This window comes from Micrasema longulum, unplaced genomic scaffold (genome assembly GCF_059751315.1).
Source record: "Micrasema longulum isolate JH-2025_06_02 unplaced genomic scaffold, ASM5975131v1 h1tg001290l, whole genome shotgun sequence".
Taxonomy (NCBI): domain Eukaryota; kingdom Metazoa; phylum Arthropoda; class Insecta; order Trichoptera; family Brachycentridae; genus Micrasema; species Micrasema longulum.
The window spans coordinates 28,885-55,488 of NW_028278477.1; the positions used below are offsets into that span (position 1 = coordinate 28,885).

Sequence of the window (26,604 nt, forward strand, 5' to 3'; positions counted from 1 at the left end):
CATCGGGAGTCATTGAAATACATTTTAAAAATACATAAAATACATTATCCATCGACAAAAATATTAGAATTTTAGAGCAATAAAAAAACATTTGCTGGTTGAGTGCAATTTACGCCACCTACGCCATATAAAAAACAAATTGGAAATATTTCGCAAACATGGGGAATTAAAAATATACTTATCATGGGTAAGTTTGTACTAATGAATTTAAAAATCTTTCTTCTTCTTATTACTAGCCAGTTTCTCTCTACTGCTGGATAAATATACTAGGCCTCTTCCATTTTTTTCTATGCTTCTCTGTCTTAAGCATTCTGTTTCCACCTATGTCCCGCTTGATCAACGATGTCATCAGTCCATCTCCTCTATAGGCTCCCCGCTTTCCGTTTATTTTCTTAAGGTCTCCAATTTAATATTCTGAGGGGTCCACCTATCAACTTCTTGTCTCGCCACATGACCCGCCCACTATTATTTTTATCTTCTATATCGGTTACTTTTGTGCGGCGTCTTATTTCTACATTCCTTATTTGGTCTCTTAAGAAGACTCCCGACCTTTTTTTCGATAAACCGCTGAATACGCTTAATTTTGTGGATACTTCTGGCAGTGACTGGCGTGGTTTCAAGACCCTACGTTGTCACCGACAAAACACAAAAGTTGTCGACTTTAACCTTCAGGTTGTTTTTGACTTCCTTATTTCCGAAAACGTGTTTCAGCTTTCCAAAATCAGTCAAACTAAACCCGATTTGTCTACAGTTTGACAGTTTCGCAGTTTAATTTGGATTTCCCAATTTTAATGACGGATTTATAACCAATAATTCATAATCGGTACCAACCTATTTATCTAAAATAACAACCTACCCCGTAAAAATAGAAATAAAATCTTTATTTTTTTTTCTTCGTGGCTTTCCTTTTGTCTTTGATCCATTTATGTATTATGTATTGTGGTTTGTTTCTTTTTCGTTGTAGGTTGAGCTGTTCAATTCATGTACTCGTGTGCCCCTTTTTTACATATTTACATCGTTGTATTTCTGGAATCATTCAATTAACCTGTTTGTATTTAGTGTTAGTTGATTTCAAACGTTCGTAAACATGGCTAACACTATAGAATGTGAGCTTGCGAGCATAAGTGAGGCGAATAGTTGGCTTTTAGCGTTTCAGGTATTATAAATTTTATATTTTACCGAGTGTTTGTATGCGTTTTAACTTTTCATTTAATTTAGACTCTAAATAATTCATTTTTAGAAAATTCGAGAGACGTGCGAAAAATATGATTGCACCTCCAGTGAAGCAAAAAAACCGCAAAACGCAACTTTAAATCGGTACATGGATGTCCAGCCTTTTGATCACAGCAGGGTCGTTTTAAAAAGAGGTTCTGTAGATTACATTAATGCCAACATCGTCGAGGTTTGTACATTTGTGCATTTTAATCATGTATAGCGAGTAAAATTTTAGAACAGTACAGCGAGAGAGGATAGAAACTTTATTGTTGTTGTATGTTTTGATAAGTTTTTGTATTTTGGTGATTTATTTTCATGCGTGTATGAAAACTTATTAGAAACCTATGTATCCTGTCCCATGTTTTGAATTCTTATGCACAATTCTACCCTATGTAATGTTCATCAAGTGGCATAATTTAGTATTTGCGTTTAGATCGACGCAATTCATCGCGTAGCAGAGAACTGACGCCATCTTGCGGCATACCGAATTGCGTTTACATTTGATGTTTTCGAACACGGAAAATGATTTTAAGCGTTGTATAAACCTTATTGTAATGTAATTCTTGCTGTTTTTATTTATCGATTTTCGCTTTACATCTTGTTTGTTTTCATTTGTACTTCAATAAATGAATGAATTGTTTTATTGAAATGAACATGGCGTCTAGTGGTTGATTGAATCTCCCAGTTTACCTTTCTCTAATCTACTGACTACTGACTCATATGCAAGATAAGATAGTTCCACGGAGTACCCGACATTCAACTAACATAACCTTATTAACCTTTACAAAGGTTCATTATAGAAAAGCGTAAATTGTGCTATTTTATTAGGTACTAGGAATTACTGTATAATTATGTCAAATATATTATTATTTTGTTGTTTTAATATTTTGTATTGAACTGAACCTGTGCAAAAATATGTTGTCATTTTTAAATGTTATTCATTTAAACTTGTTTGTGAAAATACCAGAGGAATAATCCACGCTGCCTATCCATACATCATACTAGGCACTGATAGGCCATAAATTAAGTTTTCTACTGCTTTCAGCAAAGTATCATAAACTTAGTTAAATATGAGATGCGTCCAATAAATACGCCAACCAGGGCTCATTTTTTTCTTTCCATTCTTTCCTTTGCGATTTAAATTCAAGATAATACTCATAAAACCATGATTCCTCACCAGTTATCAGCCTTCTTAAGAATCCATTGTCGTTTTCATCAGCATTCTTCCAGTCAGTAACACACTCAACCCTTTTCAACTTTTGATCCGGCACCTGTAACTTGGGCATGATTTCGGCACAGAGTCTTTTTAAACCAAAATGTTCGATTAGAATTGTGTGCACTGTTGATTTACCTAAGTTTAGTTCATCAGCGATCATCCGCACAGTTTTTCGACGATCACGATCAATGTTTTTATCAAAACTAGAGGTTGAAGGTCGTTTAGATTTCGCATCATCCTTGGCGTTTTCTCGGACATCTTTAAAACGCTTTACCCACTTAGAAAATTACGTTTTCTTCAGAGTACTATCACTATAAACAGCCCTTAATATATCTGTAATTTCTTGCGAACTTTTCCCAAACTCTACCAAAAACTTGATATTGAGTCGTTGCTCAGTGATTTTGTCAAATTTCCTTTTCGACAGACAGCGTGACATGATAGGCACACACTAAACCTTACACCACGAGGCGGACTAATCTCTGTTTGATTTTCATAATAAATTAATCTTTACCTTAAAGTAGCCACTGAGTGGAAAACACCTGTCCAGGGTTCTGGTTCTATTTCACACACATAATTGGTACGGCTAATGATATTACATCAGTCGACAATAGCACACTGCTGGTCATTAATATGAGTCTAAATCATGTTGACATAACTGGGTTGGACTTAGCTATTCTTGACGCTTTTACATTTTAAATACGCGCTGTAAAAGCGTTCAAAATAGCAGCCCTGGTATATCATTAACAATTCCATGTAGGGTAAATAACTAACAAATTTCAGTCTTCAAGAATCATGAACATTCTTAGTTTCGCAACATAAATGCTATTTAACCATTTCAGACCCGAGTTAATTCCTATGGATATTTACCATATTTTGAGTTTGTCCAAATTTCTGTAGACAAGGAATGCCAATGACAACTTGTAAATGCCTAGAGTTCCATATTCCCTCTGAAATTTTCTTCATCCCTGTTGTAATATTAATCCTGTGAATATAAAAAAAATCTCTTGACTAATGTTCAGATATATGTATACCTGTAGAATCAATAAAAAATAAACATTATTTGTATATATATTTTTTTTAAATAGTTACACTGATCGTTAATTGGTAGTTTGTCCGCCTCGTGCAGTAATGGTCAGCGCCTGACTTTGGTTCCCGGCATGGTTGAAATGAAATATTTTTCTTATAAGGTATTTTTACACTAGAATATTTCATAGTCCCTGGACTGGCACGTAAAGTATAAGACTGATCATCTTACCTTCATGTAATCAAAACAATATATATCAAGACTAACTGCGATTGGTGCACCATTAGGTGAAGAAAGGGAATGATGATGACGAAATTGGTAATAAGTTTTCTGCATATTGCTACAAACAACACTTATCTGTCATAGCAGCAAAGCTTGCATCAACTTTTACAAACGAATATAGTGTCACCTTTATTGTCTGTTCCTCTTCACAAAATGCTTTCACTTTGAGAATAGTTTCTCTTGTATACATTTTTTTATTTTGGGCATTGTTAGTCTCAAATCATTTGGGAAAAATAGATAACACCAACGGTGACACTAAAAAAGTTCATAGATTAGACATTTAGTTCATATTGATGCCACCGCCAACTATATGTGCGACTGTACACAATAAAGTACAAATATATTATTATTTTCAAGACCAATATCAGTTTTTGTCTACTAAGTGTTTTGATTTGAAAAATAATTTACATTTAATGAAGTAATATTTTAACCAGTATCCAGAATCTAAAAATACAATTAAAATTCTACATATTATATAACCTTGTAATATTTCGCAAAACAAAATCTATTAAAGTTGTATAAATATCTTCTTTGCGACATGCTTCCTTATTTATGCGATACTGTCTTTTTTTCTAATTTATAAAGAGTTGTTTTGAAAGCTCCATAAGAGAAAAGATACCTATGAGCAGTAAATGAATTCATAATAATTAAATGTATGTTATATCATACAGATTCACTTTTAAGTTACCATTAAAATAGCACTCTATAAGTTACATTTTATAATAACAATATTAGACAAGAAATATACTGATTACTTAAGGGGCCTTATTATAAACCAGGGTCTTAATTATGAACGCTATCTTCATCTGAACTGATCGAGACAGTATACTAAACTTCTGTACTATCTGTATCTATCTCCGTTTGTTCTACCTACTCGTCATCTTGACATCATATCAAATAGAACCAATGAATAACCCCAAAATTTTAGTCCGCTTTCCTTACATAACTTAATTAACATTTAAAATAGTTCTCATTTATATTTTAAATAGGCTTCTGTGATAAAAAGTGCCTACTTCAAAACGATTATAAACTCCAATAAATTCCAATTCAAACAAAAAATGCTTGCTTGAACATAATTTTTATATGACTTTTGAGAATTATCAAGATGGTATACTTAACAATTGTCTGTATTTATCTATTGAGCAATTACAAGGCTGACTCTCGATACGCACACTCAGAAAGATAGTAAAACAGATGGAAAAAATATAATAACTAATAATTTTTTTATAGTGGCAACTTTCTCACGCCTAGATACTCTTGTATGTTAATAGGGCAGAATCTAGCAACATAATTTTTTTCATCTAGCCGCTTGTTTTCAAAACTGACAGTTATATCAGAATTTAATTTGACTTCAAAATTTACTTATTTCTCTCTCATATTTTTAGTGGGCTTTTAAGAAAAAAAGTGCCAACCTCAGAACAATAAAAAATTTAAATAAATCATAATTAAAGGAAAAATGGCACGGTGGAACAACATTTGTCACTTTTAATGCGTAGATAAACATATCGAGGGGTCCTAGATCCATCAGTACAAACCGATGTACTTACATCAAAACTTGATGGTGGGGGGATCGGTAGTGTATCTTCGTAATCGGTCGGGAGAATTTTGTCTTCCAACTATGACATCATACTGAAGCTTTGTCATTTTAGTGTGTAAATATGTGTACCGTGACGTACGCTTCCCATTGTTTCAAATCGATATACCTACCTAAAATTTGGGTCCGTAGTGTATCTTCATAATCACTAAAGATAATTTATTCAACTTACCGTCAAGGTGAAGGTATGACGTCTATCTTTCCATCATAATCAAGGCCCTGGTATAAAGTTTCGACTAGGCATAGTGGTAATAAGGATGGTATTCCCATCTTTATTTTCCCACTATGCCTTGGCATATCTTTATACCATGTTTATAAGTAAGACCCGAGTTCTTTTTGGGTTATACCGATTTTAGCGACATTTCCATACGATTAATGCTGTCTGAAACTTTTGTAATAAATACTTTTAACAAACAGCATAACAACCCAGAAAAACACTAGTATCTGAAAATCTACCCAGAAAAATTAATTGATTTCTTAATATTTGAATTATCAATTTTCTTTTATTCTCCGCATTTTTTTTGCTAGCGGTTTATTATTACTTGCCTAGAGTCTTTCATAATCAAAATAATAATCGGGTATCGGGTTGTGGTCCCGTGGCTAATGTCGCAGTCCGAGGTTCAAACCTCAATCTACACTAACTTGATTCCTATTTTCTAATAGTGACTTATTTATAACTCGTTAAGAATGACCCCCAAAATTTTAATATTTGAATGAAAAGTTAAATAAATGAAGAAATTATTCGTCCTAGTGGGTTTTCGTTACTACGAGTATTAAAAATATGCAATGAAAAAAATATTGATTATAAATATGTATGTTGTACATTTTAATGTTTGTAAAAGCGTTGAATGCTTCATTTAAAACATTGTTTCTATGTAATATTTATTTTCTGCTATGCAGATGGAACCAGCTAACAGAAAATATATTCTGACTCAAGGCCCACTCCCTTCCACCGCTGGCCACTTTTGGCTGATGGTCTGGGAACAGAACTGTAGAGCCATATTGATGTTGAACAAAGTTGTAGAGAAGGATCAAATTAAGTGCCACTGGTACTGGCCAGCTGCAATTGGCAGCCAATACTCAATGAACCTTGCAGATGTTAATTTGCACATTGAACAGTTGAGTTCTGATGAGGCTCATTCTTATTATTCTACCAGAGTTTTCAGGTATGTCATATTATATTACAATATCGTTTACTAGTTATGATGTTAAGTGTTACTTGAAATAGGATTTTTTAAATAACTTCTTCGGTGTAATAAGTACACAAATATTTCGTAATATAGTAAAACTGATGAAAAAATTATAAACATTGTTTAAATTTTTACACATTTTTAAAAGACTGCAGCATTTCTCATTTCCCACTAATTAGTTAGCGTTCATTATAGCTTGTATGCTACATTATTAATTAACATTTTAAATTAATAAAGTATATCAATGAAATCAAATTATCACATGTCCAATGGAACGATGTTTCTGATTAGCGAAGTATACAACAGTTGACGTTTGTTCCCTTTAGTTCTGAAACTTAGTCGGTTTATTTTCAATTGAAAATAAACCGACTAAGTTTCAGAACTAAAGGGAACAAACGTCAACTGTTGTATACTTCTAGCTAATTAGCTAATTTATCAGTATCAAAATTACACCCTTATTTTATTGTTCTTACATGAAGTACTAAGTAAATAAATACATATATATTCATATGCATTCTAATGTGTTACATAAACTCGTTCCAGGACAATAATAATCATTTACACAAATATTGTTTTCAAATTCGTTACTTTTATTTGTCTTTGATGACTTTTAAAAAGAGGCAAAACACGTGGTAAGTAAACAGATTATAAAATTGTAAAACTTTTTTTATGAAAATGAGCTTACAGATGCGTTTGTTTTATGATTGGAAGATTTCCACTCAATCTATTTCTTTATTCCAGTTTTTGATTTTTTTCTCAAGGTTTTGCTGATGATTGAACACTATGTCCGATGAACACTTGGGTAGATTGACACAATAAACTGTCAAGAATTTGATAGTTCTTAGATGTTCTTTTTTTAATAACCTTGTATTAGTATCTACATAATTTAACTTTAAAAAAAATAATATCTCAAATAAGATGACTTTCGTGTTAACATTTTTCTAGGGTGAACACATTAGACCCTACAAAAACTTCTCTCTGGATGTTTTGATGGGCTTTTGTAATAGAACCTTGATAATCTTTGTATAATAAGTGCTGATTTGAGAGCTGCTTTCTTATCTCATTTTAATTGTGTATTTGATTTCACTAGGCTCACAGATTTAGAAACCAACGAGTCCAGAGAAATAATCCAATTTCACTACACTACATGGCCAGACTTTGGTGTCCCCAGTTCACCGCATGCGTTCCTCGAGTTTCTGTATAAAGTGCGAGCCTCTGGTACCCTCGACCCTTCCGTAGGGCCCCCTGTTGTACACTGCAGTGCCGGGATCGGCCGTTCAGGAACATTCTGCCTTGTAGACTCTTGTCTGGTTCTAGTAAGTGTGTATTAGTATCATCTACATTAAATGAATACTTGAGGCGTTAAATTATAAATAGGTCTAGAGGGCAATAGTACTTAATGTAAATATTTATTTATTAAAAATATGTCATTTAAAAATAAAGTGTGCATATTATATTGCATTCTTTTAGAAAATAAATTTATTGGCACAGTTAACACCACCTAAGTTGAGACGAACACAGTGCTCACACAGATGTATAACTTGTTCAGAGTGTTCCGTTTCGGTCTATTGATATTTTATTTTATATCTTCCTTCCATAGCGGCTAGGTGGGCCGAGCTGTGTGTGATTACGTCGATTTTTTTACTATATGGAAATGTTGGGGATGTTCATGAATGTAGAAGAAGAAAAGTCTGTGATTAAAGATATGGTGATATGGTAATCTATCCTCCCTGGCTACTCAGACTAACTAATAAAGAATAGGACTTCTTCAACTTGGAATAGAATCGACTGGTTTATTGGCAATGGCAAACCTAACATTGTCATAGCTGCATCATTAATCCCATCATTGATTTAAATATCCTTTGTATTAATATTTTTAGATTGAGAAGAATGGAGTTGACAGTGTCAAAGTTCAAGAAGTTCTGTTGAATATGAGGAAATATCGCATGGGACTTATACAAACTCCGGATCAATTGAGATTTTCATACCAAGCCATCGTCGAAGGCATTAAGAGATTGCACCCTGACAATGTGGTAAGTAATTTAATAAGTTTTTGACCTAAAATCAATTATGCTTTGCATATATAATTAAGAGTAAAAAGTCATTACATGCGCATGGCAGTCTGAGCCTTGGTAAGGGCTCACATGTTGCATGTGCATGGCTTGGATAAGGTTCTTTCTTCTTAGTCATTTGCTCTTGACGGAGCAGTCATAGTCACGTTGGCAGAAGGGAAGCACGTCTTTAGGATCTGCTTCCTTTTTTTTTTACTTTCGAGTTTCTGTTCAAATTTCTCTTCATTGATTATTTCCATTCTTTTGTTTTTATTTGATACAAAGAATAGATAACAATAACTGATGGTCAGTGCCACAGTTTGCTTAAGGGAGTGGGAGTGTGTTCTTTATTTATTACGAGCTGAACCCAGGAATGCTTTGCTATTGCTAGATTTGCGTATATAGTCGTATATAGATTAAATTAACACAATCTAAAATTTGATTTCTGTGTTTCGGATTACATAAATTGTAAAGATATGCGGTGACAGGGAATTTTGATGAATAGATTATTGACTGTATTTGTACGTCTTGCATTTTTCAAAAATAGTTATCATATTTGTATGCCGTGTGCCCGAAGACAGCGGATAAAACTGGGCATTTTTTGGGATTTTAGACGCTTCTAGTTGCCATAGTAAAGAATTTATATTTTTAAAAAAAACAAAGCCATAGTCAATACCTAAGTGTCTAAAAAAATCACTGCTTAGTCCATAATCCATGGAGAAAATACGGGAATACGTCTGTATGAAGAAAAGTCAGACCGCATTTCCTCTTAAGATAAAACATTATTAAGTATACTAACAAAACTTTACTTTATAATGATCAACGGATAAACATAAAAAAATGGTGTAACTTTTCATTGGTAAATAGGTACCTAGGTACTTGTTTATGATTGAATTCTAAAAACTTGAAATAATTCATTTTCAAATAAAGAATTCTTTTTGCAAATGTCAAACTCTGCTCTTCTTTCCAACAGGGGTGCACAAATTCCAGTAGAAATATGATTTTCAAAAATGTACTTAATGTTATTTTAGTAATATGGAAAATCCAGTAACAAGAAACAAATGGGTAGAAATCATAAGGAATTTAAGGAAAGCATCTGATTGGGAGCCATAAAAAAACAAATGTTGTTTGTAAACATTTAAATAAAAACTTTTTTTAAATTACATCCACTCAATTTTTTAGTATATGCATTCTCCTCCTCAATGCAGCCCTGGTGAATGATAAATAAAACATTTACGCTCCTAACTTTTTTCTACAGAACAGATTAAAGATTTTAAGAGTTATAAATTAATATACCCCAGGGAAAGATCTACATTTCGTAGGTAAATCAGTCCAGTCTATAGAGGACACACATACGAACATTGCCTTTTATATGTATAGATTTGTTAATTAACATATAATCTCAACAATGTTTTTAGCATTTCCAAATGTTTGCAGACTGGCTGGATTTCCTCCCTATTTAGTTATTCAGATCTAACTTGGTTGCAACAGAGATAGAAAACATTTTTGAGAAGGGAATATGGAAGCCTAGGCATTTGCAGGGCTTATAATTTGTCATTGACTGGTTTAAGTGGCCACTTTACATACTGTGTAACATTCACCATTCTGCCTATGTTTAATCATCCACATTTCCTCAACTCTTCCATCTGTTGACTTTGGAAGAGAGTGGAAGTGAGATCCATCCGGCCGAACCGATTCACCTACTAGGCAACGCCTGAAAATTATTTTCCAATTTTATACTTCTACTTTTACCAGTTAGTTGATTTAACAATGTTTTGAGTATGTCCAAATGTTTGCAGACTAGCTGGATTTCCTCCCCGGGGAATTATTTAGATCTAACTTTGTTGTAAACCCTGTAAATGTAATCTCTGTTGCAACTAAGTTAGAACATGTGATTTATTTGGTTTCGATATAGAGTACTTGGATGATGTTAAAGAAGCAGTTGATTATTGTAAGACAATTTGAAACAGCGAATTCAATAAAACGTTTCCGCCTATCATTTTTCAAACCCAAGACATTTTTTTCTGCACTCTCACGTAAATGGTATTTCCAATTTTCGCATTGAACTCTGCTATAATATTAGCATTTTTCGTGCGGGTGTACTGTACTTTCAAGTTGACAATAAAATTTTCCCACTGATTCATCATTTGAATTTTGGATTGGTCTAAGTTTGTAATTTATGAATCTTAGAAATTTACACTGCTCTCTCTCTCTACCTTCAGTATATGAAAGTTGTAATTATGTGAACATAATCGTATATCGATTTATCACATTATGAAACGTATTTGGCAGAGCGAAAAAACATTTTTATTTTTACTCAACTTGTATTGCTGTATCATCAACAAAATATTTATAAAACTGTGTAATTAGACTATACAAAATATAAATAAAAAAAATTCAAGAACTGTACTGAGTTCTTTATAAAATTGGCTGCTTATCATTCTTATTTTCACTTTTATATAAAATATTGTTTAATTTTGTTTGATTTATATTTCTCAATGGTTGTTTTTATTTTCAGAATTGCCCTTGGGAATTCCAAGAAGATATCCCAGCAGAAGATGATGTCCTTCCACCTCCCCCACCAAAACGTGGTGAAAGCCTAAGAAAGACACCAACCCGACCTCTACCCAAAATTCCAAATAGCGAGTCCCTAGATCACTTCCAATCAGGCCAGTTTAATCTGTCTTCTGTGTCAAATAACAAACCAGATTTGGTCACTAATGGTTTCAAGAACCATGCTGAATCAAACTCTGATCCATGTATCAATTCCCCTGAGAAGAATCTTCCTCCTGCACCTCCCACCAAGGAATTACCAGAAGCTCCTTCTTCGGAATCAGATGATGAGAAGAGTGAATCGTAAGCTAAACTTTACAATAATTTATAATTTATTCCATTAATGTATAGTTTCTTTATACTGTTTGATCTGAGACTGGCTTAATATTGATTATAGATTTAATTGTTATACATACGGTTTTTGTTTTGTGACAATAGGAGCTCTGATGCAGAAGAACATTCTGAAGGGAAGGTGGCTTCATCAGATGGTCTCAGGAAGCGGGCGGCGAACCAAGCTGCACTGAGTGAGCGGATCCAGCAAATCAAGCGAAAACAGCGAGAAGCAGAACGCTGGACTAACATCAAGAGGTCTCTGTACAAGCCGGTGGCGGTCACTTTTGGCATCATCATATGTAGTGCACTTGCCTACATATATATCAAAAACTAACACGCCGTCCAGACTTAGTGATTCTTTTGTATGTCGATAATTTTTTTTTCAAATAAATATTCCAAATGTTTCTTTTACGTTTCAAAAATGCATTTGTGCAACTTTTAATAATAGAGGTCGGAAACTCCATGTTAGCGTGACATACATTGACATTACAAAAGTATTTCAAACTTTAAATTTTCTCTTGTAGTAGTATTTAAAGGCGCGTTGGTATTAAATTTCTTTGGGTCGCTTATTGCATAATGTAAAGGCAGAAAAATATTCCTAATGAATTTACTTAAAATCGACTTTTTGCTAATTAAATTTTCGTATATACATATGTGGCTATGACAATAATCTTGCACCATATCAAAATTCTTTTTTTTTTCTTTTAATGATATAAAATTATCAGTTTATGTGTTATCTCAAATTATTACATAAGAATAATGCTGAATTTCATCACATTTTGTTAATAATATAGGTATGACATAAGGAACTATTCCTGTAGTAAGTATACTTATACAAATAGACATGTGTTTTCCGATCATCTACTTGTTACTGAAGTTTTGTCGACAAAGTATTTGGAGAAACAATTTTATAAAGCGAAAACAGAAAATGTATTCTACTTGAAGGTTCTTCCTTTGTGTATATGAATCTACCTTTAGAATTTTATTGGAATTAGATTTACAAGATTTGTGTTGCACAATCAGACTGGAAATTGTGTAAAAGTAACTAAAAGACTACAAATTTACTTTAGTATACTCGACATAATATACGTTTTGGGGGTGTTTATACATATATTATGTATAGATGGTTACAATTAATGGAATAGCTGCACATCTTATTAACTAAGAATTCACTTAGATTTATTTAGTTGAAATTTATTATTAATTCTATAACAATGAGTATTCGTAATTTCATTATTATTATTGGTTTTTTGTACTCGATTACATAATTTTTAAATATGAAAACCATAATAATTTAGTTAGTTAACTAAATATTTATTATTAATAAATTATAATTTTAATGTATAAAATAGGTTATGGTTAGAATTGGAATTAATATTTATTCATTAATTAAACCTTAATTTTTCACAGAGATTGTTCACATTAAAAGACAGGTCTATAACATAACAGAAAATATTTATTGAAAACATGAGTATGTAGTGTATGTTAGAGAAATCCTCATTTTTTATACTCAAAAATATCAGTGGTCATTTTTACGTTCATGTTCTTGTGATGTTTTCTGCATTATTGGATGTATTTTTTATGTAAGCTACCTTATTGTTTATTAATATCTATCATTTATTCTCATTAGTCTCCAGGATTTACTTTTGTCACTCTTATTTCGTTTGTCATTAATTTCATTAAAAATTGGTTGTTTTCTGATTTACAATTCAACATCCAATATAACCATATTGTCATACACCCTGAACCTATAGACAAAATGTTTTTACTTTTTAAAAATAAATTATATTAGTAACCATATTAAAAATTTGTCTCTGAAAAAAGCATGTTTTATTAAATTGAGTATTTTAAATAGTGGATAATTTTACATCTGCTTTTTATCGCATCACTTGAATTAACGGGATTATTGTTAACTTTTATTATTGCCTTAAAATCCTGTGAATGTTTTCAAATTTGTCAAACATTTTAGAATCTCAAAATTTAAATACAGTAAAACCGCGATATAATGAAACGCGATATAGCGAAAAATGACGTATATCGAAATAAAAATTGAAATTTATTCCCTAAAACCAATTTTTCATACAAAAATGCATTTATATAACGAAATCCCGTTAACATAATGATTTTTGTCCCGTACGAAAAAATGCCAATACATTTCCGTAAATTTATAACGAAATAAAAAAAATTATAAAATATTATTTCTCACTTTCAAAGCCGCGCTGCCGCTGCATCTGCCGTATGCGAACGGTTTTATGGAATTTTCGGCGCCGAGCAGCGGTCTGTCAGCACCCAGAACTGTCAAAGCTTCTATAATGAAAAATCTAATTAAAATATTTGATTATTAAAAAGATCGAGGCATTTCGAAATGCTTACAATTCATCGAGTTTACTCGGACTTGACAAAAAATAGTCGAGATATCTCGAGTGAATTCATTTGAAACGGTTTTCCGAGACAATCGAGATATGAATTCGGACTAGACATTTCAAGACAGTCGAAATATGAATTCGGACTTGACATTTCGAGACAATCGAAACGTTAATTCAGAATGAATTTCGAGACAATCGATATATGAATTCGGACTTGACATTTCGAGAGGTTTTTTGAGACAATCGAAACATGAATTCGGAATGGATTCCGAAACAATCGAGATATGAATTCGGACTTGACATTTCGAGAGAATTCATTTGGAATGGTTTCTCGAGAGATTAATATGAAAAGTTTACTCGGACTAAGTTAATATTTCGACATAGAATGATTCGAAGGCGCTTTTTGGGAAATGCGTTTGATGAGTTTGATGAGACATTTCGAAAGCAATGGTAATTAATTTTAATGATTTTTCAGAAGTGTAAAATATTGTTTGTGTTCAATAAAATTCAAGTGTGTAATGTTAAATAAATTACTCAAAAAATAATGATATTAAAGAAAATGGGCTCGGAATGTTTGTATTCCTCCGTAATATAATTACGTATTACATAAAAGTATTATATGTAATATATAGTTATTCATTTGCAGTGACGGAAATAAATAATTTGTAGAAAAATCGGGAATAGAATCACCACCAATACACAAACATTTTCCAGTGTGTGCGTGTGTATGTATGTAAACGCGTGTGTGAAGGAAAACTCCGAACCTCTCCGAATACTGCCGAGTACGTCAGTCCGTCTGTTTTGTTTTTTGAAGCCGCACAGCATATACATACCTAGTATGCTTTTTTTTTTCATTATATGGGACTTTGTTACGAATTTTTTTTTTTGGTCCCTTGGATTTCGTTATATTGCGGTTCTACTGTAATTAAAAGTAGTTTTACTCAATAAATCTGCATTGTTTAATGATTATTTATTGTGAAATGAAAACTTATCATCAATATACCATTCTAATTAAAACATAACACATCTATGGTTTTGGGAAAGTACTCCCAACGTGGCTTTTCCCGGGGTTATAGTTGAGTAATTATCTAATTATAATAAGACATTGTGTCTCATACAGTTTTTTTTTATTTTACAATAGAGCCAAGCATGAAACGCACACAATTAAGTTTGAATATATTTACAAAAGCAAATATAATCTATATCCAACTCATGGGTGCATTTAAAGAAGTAACTTCACTATTGCAATATTATATAACAATATGGGAATGAATCGACATAATATTTTAGTATCAGTCATTTTTGTTGAAACATTTAAATGATTACTTGTTGCATGCTTTTTTGAGTTGGTTTTTGTACTTGATGTTTTTGATTATCATTGGTTCCTAGAATAAAATAACATTTAAATTGAAATATTGTTGCAATGACTGATTTGTAGAAAGTTATTTATTTTATACTATAAAAATTTAAGTAAATTATTATCATTTCTAATTAGTTCATAAAATAGTCCCTAAAATACTACTCTTTAAAAATTGTTATCTTTTAGCGTGTTCAAATTGACTATAAAACATATCTGATTGAAATGACCATTTCTGATGCCGTATTGCCTCCTGACAAATTGACTGTCTTGCATAGTCGTTAAGGTCGTGAGACTCCTCCAAACACATCGAATTCGTTGTGTTGGTGCAGTAGTAAAATTATTTCATATGAAATATATAGTATTTTAAATATAAAAGAATACCGACTAGGTGCCTGAGTAAAACGAACTGTCACTGAATTCAAACTAGCATTCTTTTTGGGACACTCTTCATTAGAAAGCTAAAATAATAATTATCTCACAATTTTTACCTTAACCTTTAATATCCTGGTATTATGAGATCTAGTTAATCCAATTTAAAGTCAGACTAATAAATAGACATACTCTTATTGCATTTATAATATTATCCTTCCATATACCAAGAACAATTATGATAATCATAGATCGTAGTTGCACGTGAATAAATTTCCGTAGAAATGTCAATGCTAATCAATAACTTTGTAGTTTATAACGTTACTACTTCAAGGGTGGCTTTTCTAAAGTAAAAATGGTGATTTTATGATCTCTAGTAAAAATTTACACTTTTAAAATGCGAAAATAGCACACAGGGTTTATGTAAATTGAACATTTTGTAGTACTTTTACCTTAATGAAGTCAGGTGCTAATTTTAAAATTGTATGCATATGTAAGCTCTTTGGATTTATAAAAATACATCTTACATCATACGGCAGTTACATTGGTAAACACCGTTAATTTTTTTAAATGCTGTCCTCTAATAGTACTTGGCTATATTGATGGACTCAGATTAGCACTTAATCTGTTTTATATTTATTTACTTTTTTTATAATACCAAAACTGTGATTTTCCATTAATAATTATTTTATAACCGAGATATATATATTTTTAAAGTTAATTATTATTGATTGTATTTGAAAAAGAATTCATCAAATAATCTTTAAATTTTTGATAAATGCCAAGGTGTTAACTGTTTCTCCTTAAACTGTACTCTGGCGTTCATAAAATTAACAGCGGTCCGTAATGTTATTGTATTAATTTATATTTCTTTGCTATTTGTCATAACTTTGGTGAAGGTGGCGACGTTAATTCACAAACATTCCTGAAAAATAGTGTAATTTCAAATCTGTATTACATATTTATTTTCTTTGGTCATCGGTGTTGAAATCTAAATTTTTAACCGACTTTCAACAGACTGGTAACATTTCAAACATTTATAGCACAGAATAATCTTGGTATTTGTAAGTCCATTCTGAAAACAATCATCTTTTGCGTACATCTACACAATTATGGTATAAAACACCTCAACACTAGTAAATTATCAGGTTGGAACACTCTTCAAACCGTATTCATAATACATTATCCCCACATCAGTGAAGCGGACAATTTGCAATATTATTGATTGATTGATGTGTCTGTTTTTAAAAGTAATAATATCTTTATTTCCATATATAAAACTAACAATACAAACATAGTTCGTATGTTTGTCATTTTAAATGTATCTAAAATTTTACTGGTTTTTTCTGACAGTAACGTTTTTATTTATCTTTTATTGATACTTAAGGAAAAAATATGACCTAGTATGTTAATGTTCTAACATCCTACTTTAATAAGCATGATTGCAAAATTAGACATACTGTACATGTAAATAAATATATTGCTTCTTTCATTTCAATTAGTGATGCAACATTTATTTTACTAACACTGTTATTTATTTAGCACTTCATCTCATTATTATAGTTAAATTAGGTTATAGGGATTTTATTTTCTTTTATTTATCTCCATCTCAGCAATTTTACAAATATATAAGTAAAAATCTACTATTCCCATCAAAGTATTACGTATTTTCTCTCTTTTTCGATTTTTAAATATTTTTTTTATTGTATGTAACATGCTTGTAAGCAGCTACGAGCACGGAGTTTTGAATCGGGGTTGACCTTAGAGCAGTGGTGGCCAAACCGTGGCGCATTGCATTCTTGTGACCATTATTTTAAAATAGGCGCCATGACGTATATTAATTAATTGAATTCCGTGATTGAGGTATTCATTTTCCTCTCATAAGCGAAGCAGTTCCTATTCCTATCTCTATTGTACAACCCCAAACGTGAACGTAAGAAGGTTAAAAAAGTTCGAGTTGTATGGCGCATCTGACTTTGTATGTGAAAAAGTTGGCGCATGGTATACAAAATGCTGGCCACCACTGCCTTAGAGGAATAACCTAATAGAGTCGTCCATGCGGAGAAAAACCATTCTATGATTATTGACCACGGAGTTAGCTACAGATTACAGCAATATACCGGGTTGTAGGTACTTGCATTGAGAACTGCGCGCGCAAACCGAAATTGTCCATTACACGTTTGTTGTTAAACTAAAAACCAAACTAAAACCAAAAATTTGGAACGCTTTCGTTCTATGCAATAGAGCTTAAGGGCTTCTCTAGAGAATTATTACTCTTAAGGGTAGACAGTAAAAACAAGATCTATTACCTTTTTGATATAAAAATACTTACTTTTAATACAATTTTCTTCTTGCGAGTATTTAAAATGCGCTAAGCAGCTGGCTGTAGCAGATATTATTACTCAAGCCACATCAATACAGGTAATCGCTACAATTTATGCGAATTACAACTCTGTACCTACTGGGTATTGATTTCAATTTCAGAAGGACATTCTTACATGCATTATCATGTCTTCGGTAGCATTTGTAAAGTTACTTTTTTACCTAATACTAGTAGCTACTATCGTACAAAATACACATTTTGTACCTAGGTAGATATAAAATCACTTTTAAAAGTAATATATGTGAACCCACACAAGACATTTGAATATTTTGCTTTTGCCACATCGTAAAAGAAGGCGTGGCGAAGCAACAGCAAATATTCGTACTTTGTGCCAATTTTTTTAATTTTTACAATCATTTGTACATTGTTATTTATTTTATGTATTTAAGTAGGGTAGGCACCGCTTATTTGCCTTTATAGAATGCACGCCGCTGTGTGTACATATATATAAAAATATTTTTATATATATTGAACCCCTTGATAATACATCAAAATGAGATGTGTAGTTAATAGTTGTTTATAAGCGATAAAACGCCCATTAACTACTGGAATATAAATTTCAAGTTTATGTTTTAAAAATATGTCATTCAATGATTGTAGGTGATCTTCAAAATGTAAAATTTGCTAACAGGTGAACAGTTTTTGTATAAAAGATATTTGTCAATTTTTTCACCACTATGACAAAAAATTATTCACAGAAAACAAATATGTATTTTCGTAGTAATTCCATTTTGAATGAGACATTAATTACCTTAAATTTAATACATTTACAATCTGTCTTTTCAGGCTGAAAACTCAGAATTTGCCAAGAAAACACTCCTAATGGCCGGATATATCAGAGTGGATTGGTAAAACATTTAGCAAAACATTTAACCCAGTTGAAAATAGTGATGATCGATCTCTTACGGTGATAAATGCAGAAGAAATAAGCAAGTACCTTTTATATATATATGTATATATATATATTGCCTAATCCAGGGTGTGTAGTATAGTGAACTCTAGTTTATATACATTTACAATATTTCAAAATTACTTGTGACACGTCAATAATAATATTATTTTTTTTAAATTCAAATGGATGCAGTTATATCCGTTTTAGCCTTGTTTAAATTATATTGATGTTATTAAAACTTGTTAAAAAAAAAAAACACATTCAATAATTATTAATTTAAATAAACTTAATTTAGAAGATGAACTCCCAGAACCAACTTCTCAGTATTAGGATTTTTATCATTAAAGCAATTGATCACATAAAATTTTAAGCAAATCTGAAATAAAATTTCACTGTTTAGTTTATGTTTTTAAATAGAAAGTGAATGGAATAATTTTTACCCATCAGCCTATTTTTTTCTCCCCGTTTTACGATACTTAGCGCACAATTATTTTCTGGCGTAGCATCTCTTTATCTCAGGTTTAACTCTTATATTATTAACTCTAAATGAAATTCTATGTCTAAGGCTTGTTGACCAGGGTATAATTTTGTTTATTTTAGCATTTATGTGCAATATCTTTAACATGTTTTTGTGTAATAAAAAAACAAATGCAATATTGAGAAGACAAAACAAGAACACAAAATGTGTTTAGTTCCATACATTTGACAATTAATTGTGACCTGTATAAGAATAGTTCTAACAATAAATAATGACTGCATATTTTTTTTAATACAGGCCTACATTCAATCAATTTAAAACATAACATTTGTGAATATAGAATTTCTGACAAAACATTTAATTTTCATTAAAAAGTTAGTAATTTATTACAGTTTAATGTATAAGACTGTCTAAGAAAAAATATTGAATTATTGTGTAAAAACAAATAATGAATTTCTGTTTAGTGTACAAATGGACTTCCATTTAAATTGTAAAAAAAAGGTATTTTGTGTTTGATTAGAAAAAACATTTCAGTTTAAATTATTAGAGTTGTTACATACCTATACGTAAATTCTAGTTCATAAGGCAAAAGTAATAAGGATGCCATATAAAGAAAGACACATTTGTTACAATCATTATTGTCCTACGTGACTTATATTTGTCTACATAAATTTAAATGTTTTCTATTTGCATAAACACAGGGGAAAAATCAATGAACAGTCCAAATTATGCTCTTAGGTTTTCATGGCCTTTCGGATACTGATGGATGTTTTTCTAGTTTATTATATTCTATGTTTAGACAGCGTTGCAGTATCCAACATCCCAGATAATGGTTGATGTGTTGCTATCTGAAAAGGTCGAACGACTCGCTGCATTGTAACCCAGAAAAACATCATTAGAATTTTCAAGAGTTTAAAAAGGATTTCTTGTTAAGCCATAAATTTAAAGTCTGAAAGTATTAATAATTTAACTTTGTCTGCTGCTATTTAAATTCTTAATATGTATTCATTAGTATTAAATATTCTGCAATAATATAATTCTAACATGATGAATATTATTTACAATTTTGGTACTCATGGATTGATTGTTTGTATTTAATAACTAAATTTACAATTTTGGTACTCGTGGATTGATAGTTAGTTCTAGTTAACAACTAAATTTACAGTTTTGGTACACGTGGATACTTATAGTTCGTAATTAACAACTAAATTTTCAATGTCGGTACTTATGGATTGATAATTAATATTTAACAACCTAATTTACAATTTTGGTACACGTAGATTAATAGTTTTTACAGTAAACCCCCCTATAACGTTGAGATAGCAACCACATTATCAGGGGGAACGTTATAGGGGGGACTTGACTTGCGCGGGATTTCGTAATCTTCCCAGAACTAGCGGGCAGGGTAGGGTAGTTCAACGTGACAGTTTAACATTTTTTTTTATAAATAAGTATTATCTATAACGAGAGATAATGCGTATATATCTACCGCGCGAACATTGGACCAGGTCCGGATGCCTCAGTGTAATGTTATATGTAAAGTAAATTTACCTTACGTACTGGAAAGTGAGTAAGGTTGACCACACCTCAAAACTGTCATATTGCAGCACTAGGACCATAATCAGGCAGTTGATTTTTCATCGCAAAAAATGTGCATTATTTTATACCACAGTTTACGACCACTTAAAGAAGTTGATGCCTAGTTTGTGCTAGTTAGCACTAATAATAATAATAACTCGCTCCTTAAATAAGGTGATGGGGGCAAAATATTTGTCAAACAGTGGCACATACTGTTAATAAATTATAGAACACATTTTACATGTTAAGTTTTAGTAATTAAAAAAAACATGCATCGATTTACTTAATCATAATTTATTCCAAGTAGAACATATTTACTTACTGTATCATGTGAATATCCTCAGGACAGAGCAGCGATGTGCCGATGAGTCATCAATGTTAGTTACGCTGAACGTGTCTATCAAAGTCAAGGGACACGGACCTACTACGTTATACGGGGAACCACCGTTCTAGGAAAAAACCTTATACGAGTGTACGTTATAGGAGGGTTTACTGTATTTAACAATCTAATTTAAAATTTTGGTACACATCGATTGATAGATCAAATCACCAGTTTCCGTACACATGGATTAATAGTTAGCAATTAACAACCAAATTAAAAAATTTGTTTCTCGTGAATTAATAGTTAATATTTAACAACCAAATTCACAGTTTTGGTACATGTGGATTGATAGTTTTTATTTAACCATCTAATTTACAATTTTGGTACTTATGGACTGATAGTTCGTATTTAACAACCATATTTACAGTTTCAATATTAGTGGATAGTTCGTATTATAGCTAACGCAACACAGGTTGAGGCGAACAAACATAATATACAAGAATGTGCATATGAATGTATCTGTACAGGCTTTAGGAGGCTCAAATAGTGTGATATAGCTTTCATTGGACATGAACATAACAGTATAATATTAGAATACCTTTAACTGCAGAGTTTTAGCTCTGGGGCCGTACAGCCAGTGAGGGGTTTATTTTAGAATTAATATTTTTAACATAAAAAATTCTTAGCTTTATTAAAATCCCTTGATTTTTGTATTTGTTGTGGTTCGTGGCACTTTAAACACTTTGATTCACTACTGTTGTACTTTTCTAAGTCAATTTGAAAACAAGAAATAAAAAAAACAAATTTTCAAGGTCACCTATACAAATCGAATATAGTCGTGTTTTGTAGTTTTTTGTTATTTGCTAAGAAAAGTAAAATTATTTTTTTTTAAAAATAACTTGTTATTTTGTAAATAGTTTTTGCCATTGTATATATTTTATTATTATTTAAAATAGAACATACGCAAATATCTTGATATTCTTGAGAGTATAATTTTTTTTTTCTTTTTTAATTGTAAAAAATAAAAAAGTACCTCCTAATCTTTTACAGAATACATTTCTTTTCTCTTTCTTATATTATACCTGTCTATTTATAATAAGAGCAAAAAATTCATCATCATTTTTTTGTATACCCACAATAATTAAATTTTAATATTTTTTGTTTACTATTTTATTTCTATGTAATTATTCTTTTCTTATGTATATTATAAAAAAAACTAAAAATATATATAATAAAATTAATAAAATATTCTTCAAAACATGGCGCAGCATATCTAGTTTCTTTCTGGATTTTCTTTGGACGTCTTTGGGATTGTGAACAGACAAGACAGCATCTATGTAATTTTTTTTTACTAGTGTTTCAGGAATGGGTTTTAGGAAGTGTCTGCTTGTCAGCCTCAGTGGATGATCTGATGATGTTGTTGGCTGATTTGAACTATATGTGGAATATGATGCTAATAATTTGCATAGCTACATGTGACTGAAAGTCTGCTAATGAAGGTCTTTTTCTGTTGTCAAATATACAGCATGGTAATTTAGTAATATTATATTGATAAAAACACATTTTTTTAAACCATTTGGTAGTTTTTCTTAAGCATCCATCAGAACTTAGCAACATGTATTTTCTATCCACTGCTACCATATTGACTTTATAATCTAATATCACCTTGGCTTTTATGGATTGGTTATTTCGTCTTCCAATCCAGTTTACCCTATGTGCTTGCAGAATCGTCATACATCGTGGAGAGCATGTGGACTTCCCTCTTGTCCTACCATTTGAGGGCCATCAAGATATCAGAGTGCATGGATGGTACCTCTCCTTTTTGAAATCTACTTTCAATTCTTCCGCACAGTGCCACATGCGTTTTTTCCGTCACCAATCTTGTGGCATTACCTCTGAAAATATTGAAGTAATTAATTAGACCTGCATGTAATAATGCACTGCCTGCAATTATCACTTAATGAAAGCTTTTTGCTTTGTACTCTCAACATTGTTAAAGCCGAAAACAGATACAACTTATCTGTTATAACATTCTTCCAATTGCAAAGTCTTGAATGAGGTCCAGCATCAACAGTTTTTATAACATCATCATGTTATATATTAGTTAGGACTCCAATTTAACATAGAAAATGCAAAAATATATCAGGTTCATTACTATCATCGCCAAATGGAACTTTAACACCAGAATTTGCGCTATTGAATTTGTGAATCTTGGGACCGCTTTTTTAAATGATAGATTAAAAAGTGAAAGTGGAATATTTTCATTTATCCTTCATTTTAACTCTCGTTGCCCTTTTTGTAAAATAATGCATTATGAAACAATTTGATTTATTAATTGATTGTTTAACAAACTTCTAAGCTGTAAAATTTTGGAATAACAGTGAGTTTAGTTAGACTAGAACTTTAATTTTTAGTAAATATACAGAAATGTAGGAAAATTTAAAACCTAATCACCGCTTTCCAAATATTTCATGGCATTGCCGCTGCCGGACGCGATAAAAATAAATGCTTATTAAAATTTTTCAAAACACAAAACGAAAATCACTGTTTATAGTATCATCTAATTTATGTTCAATGTTTTAATATTTCCAAAGAAGAATAAGTTCCTTCAATGTTTTAAAGACAGATGTCAATACAAGACATGTTTTCAGCCAAAAGTTATTCCGATGTGATTACTCGCCCCCTAGAAATAGAGGTTTGAAACTTGGGTGCTGAGGGCTTACATATGCTGTGAGCACCACGTTTTGTTATTGTCATAAATGCTCACAGACGTGTGTGAGCTTTACGGTAATCGGGTAAAAGAGCCTTTTAAAATAGACAAAACTCAAAATATCCCTCGATTGATTAGCCAAAATTCTTCATCTTTAACAGTGAGTTTTTCCCTGTAGTTTCATTTATAACTATGATGCGTTCTCTGTGGCGTTCATTCTTACTACTAACCCAATTAAAATGGCAATATACTTATTCTAATTCTTACATATGTTATTACAATAGTAAAATTGTTTGTAAGAACATTTTCTTTGTTATTGTTAGGTTTCCCCACCTATTAAGTTCTATAACTAGGCATATATATAATTCCTCTGTACGTGTGATGTCACTAAACTCCTCCTAAACGGCTTAACCGATTTACGTGTGGTTTTCAGAGAAATATGGATCTTTGCGCTGTGCGTGTTCGTAGATATTAAAATCTTCAATCCAATATGTTAGAAATAAGTAAGGAGCATAAATGTTTTATTCATTGATCTACCAGGGTTGCATTCGTGGAGAATGCATTTACAAAAAATGGAAAGATGTTTTTTTTTGTGTTTAAAAAAAGGTTGTTTTTGAATGTTTACAAACAGCATTTGTATTTTGTGGATCTCATTCAGATTCTTTTCTTACATTCCTTATAATTTCTACCCATTTACTTCTTTTTAATGGATTTTCAGTAATTATAAAATAATATTAACTCACATTTAATACATTTTTGAAAACTATATTCCTACATAAGTACACCCTTCTGTTGGTGAGAAGACCGGAGTTTGATGTTTGCAAAAAGAATGCTGTATTTGGAAAAACATTTATTTTATGTTCTGGAATTCAACCATAAACAAGTACCTAGGTACATACTTAAATTAATTTTTTGGAATTTAATCACAAACAAGTACCTCGGTACTTACTTATCAATAAAAAGTATTTTTTCAAGGCAATAGCAGGCAAGCCAACGTTCAGGCAGGACAGCGTCTGTCGGGTCCGCTAGTGTATTATAATATGAATCCTAATCCTTTTCTTCCCACTTATTACTTATAATTTATTTTAAATGAAGTAAAAATATAGTGTAAAGGAACACTATACAAGCTCCGAGTACTGCGTTCGCTTCAACCTAAGTTGTGTTACCCGTTACAACCAAATTGATAGTTCGTCTAGTTTTACATAATGTAAAGTAAAACAATAAAATATACCGTTTTGATACACACGCATTAATAGTTCATAATTGACAAACAGATTTATGGATTGATAGTACGTAGTTGACAACTAATTCAGTTTTGAATTTAGGATATAAATAAACAGTTATTTTCAAATAGAAAATCAGCAGCTAATTAAAAAACAATAAATATGGAGTGTTTCCCCCCAGTTGTGTCTTGCGATTTAGAAACAATAATTATTGTCTGTGAATTTACGCTTTATAGTAATACATTAAAATACAAGTGGTATTTAAAGATGACAACATAAATATATATCTTATTAGTACCTATTGAATAATACTACTAATAACTACAACAAAAAATTTTGTCAATCTCAAGCAATAAATTACTTTAAACAGAAATTGCAATGTATTAAGTTTTACTGTGATTTATAGTTTTCAGTTTTTGTTTTTTGTTTCAGTTTTTAGAATATGCTTCTGAAATTCATATTTCAATATTTTGTTTATTCTTCATCCAATGTTTTCTTTTCTTATCTCTGTAATAATTATATGCTTGTAATTTATTATAAACAGTTTCTTGAAAGGGTGTGTCAGAAATACGGACCTGGTGTGGAAGCCTGCTTATTGTTGGAAACAAAACACTCCTTGCTGTATTGTTGAAGAGGATTGTGATTTGTTCTTATTGTGATATATTAAGTTAGTAAAAATTTTGGTGTAGAAATTCACTTATTTGCTGGTCAAATTACACATGAACATAACTTCTATAGGGAATATTTGAGAATGAAATATATTTTTCTTCTTTCTTTGTTTAGGATTTTGTTAATATGTACTTTTAAGATATTTTCATTCAGATTATCATATATTTTCAGTATATTAAACATCTTAATTTTTAAGTATTATTTAATAAATAGTTATTTCGTTTTTGAGCATTATGCGCTTAGTAATAAAAAAATGAGGTTAGTGGTCTGGAAATTCTAGCTCTATTATTCGCCTCCAATACTTCGTAGTTTATTAATTAACACATTATTTCAGCAGTGAAATTAACAATTCCTATTTTAGTAAATTATGTATTTTAATTTATATTTTCCTCACATATTTTATAAAATAAATACATATTTTTTTATACATATTATGTAGCTTTAAGATATATTAGTTTTCTAAATTCACAATAGTTCTTTAAGAAGACGTTTTTTCTTTATTTAAACATGTATTTTCTATGGACATAAGAAAAGCAGCTCTTCGTATGTATTGTAAATGTTTTGACCCATTTCACTTTGGTAAAAATGGAGTGCCAAACATGTATATAGTTTTGCTCATCACATTGTTAATTAATTTCAGAAATTATTTAATTATCACATAGTTTTATTTGTTCGCATTTCAATATGTAGTACCATCCACTTTATTGTAATGTTTTACATTTTTTATTTGAATTGGAATAAATGCATTTAATTAACCAATACTCTGTTTTTTTTTTTTAACATTAATTTATAACCT

The 26,604-nt window shown here is 31.0% G+C and overlaps 1 protein-coding gene across 3 annotated transcripts; it reads left to right on the forward strand.

Annotated features, from left to right (window-relative positions):
* The first annotated feature begins 937 nt into the window (after nt 1-937).
* On the forward strand, nt 938-18,862 carry Ptp61F (Protein tyrosine phosphatase 61F). 3 transcript variants are annotated; one of them, XM_088234793.1, is made up of 8 exons: nt 938-1,156; nt 1,241-1,402; nt 6,232-6,497; nt 7,612-7,837; nt 8,402-8,554; nt 11,091-11,428; nt 11,564-11,820; nt 18,723-18,862. In XM_088234793.1, exons 1-7 carry the CDS (start codon nt 1,088-1,090, stop codon nt 11,790-11,792), a joined length of 1,443 nt encoding a protein of 480 aa, XP_088090919.1. In that variant the 5' UTR covers nt 938-1,087; the 3' UTR covers nt 11,793-11,820; nt 18,723-18,862. The 3 variants fall into 3 exon arrangements, with proteins under 3 accessions (XP_088090919.1, XP_088090920.1, XP_088090918.1); XM_088234794.1 differs by having other exon boundaries at nt 11,564-11,713; XM_088234792.1 differs by lacking the exon at nt 18,723-18,862 and having other exon boundaries at nt 11,564-12,407.
* The last annotated feature ends 7,742 nt before the right edge of the window (nt 18,863-26,604 follow it).

What these genes read in the sequence shown, in the direction of transcription:
- Ptp61F (XM_088234793.1), top strand. Translation starts at nt 1,088, where the DNA reads ATGGCTAACACTATAGAATGTGAGCTTGCGAGCATAAGTGAGGCGAAT. An exon ending in TATTCTACCAGAGTTTTCAG is followed by an intron (nt 6,498 to 7,611) that starts GTATGTCATATT and finishes TGATTTCACTAG; the next exon opens with GCTCACAGATTTAGAAACCA. An exon ending in GATTGCACCCTGACAATGTG is followed by an intron (nt 8,555 to 11,090) that starts GTAAGTAATTTA and finishes TTTTATTTTCAG; the next exon opens with AATTGCCCTTGGGAATTCCA.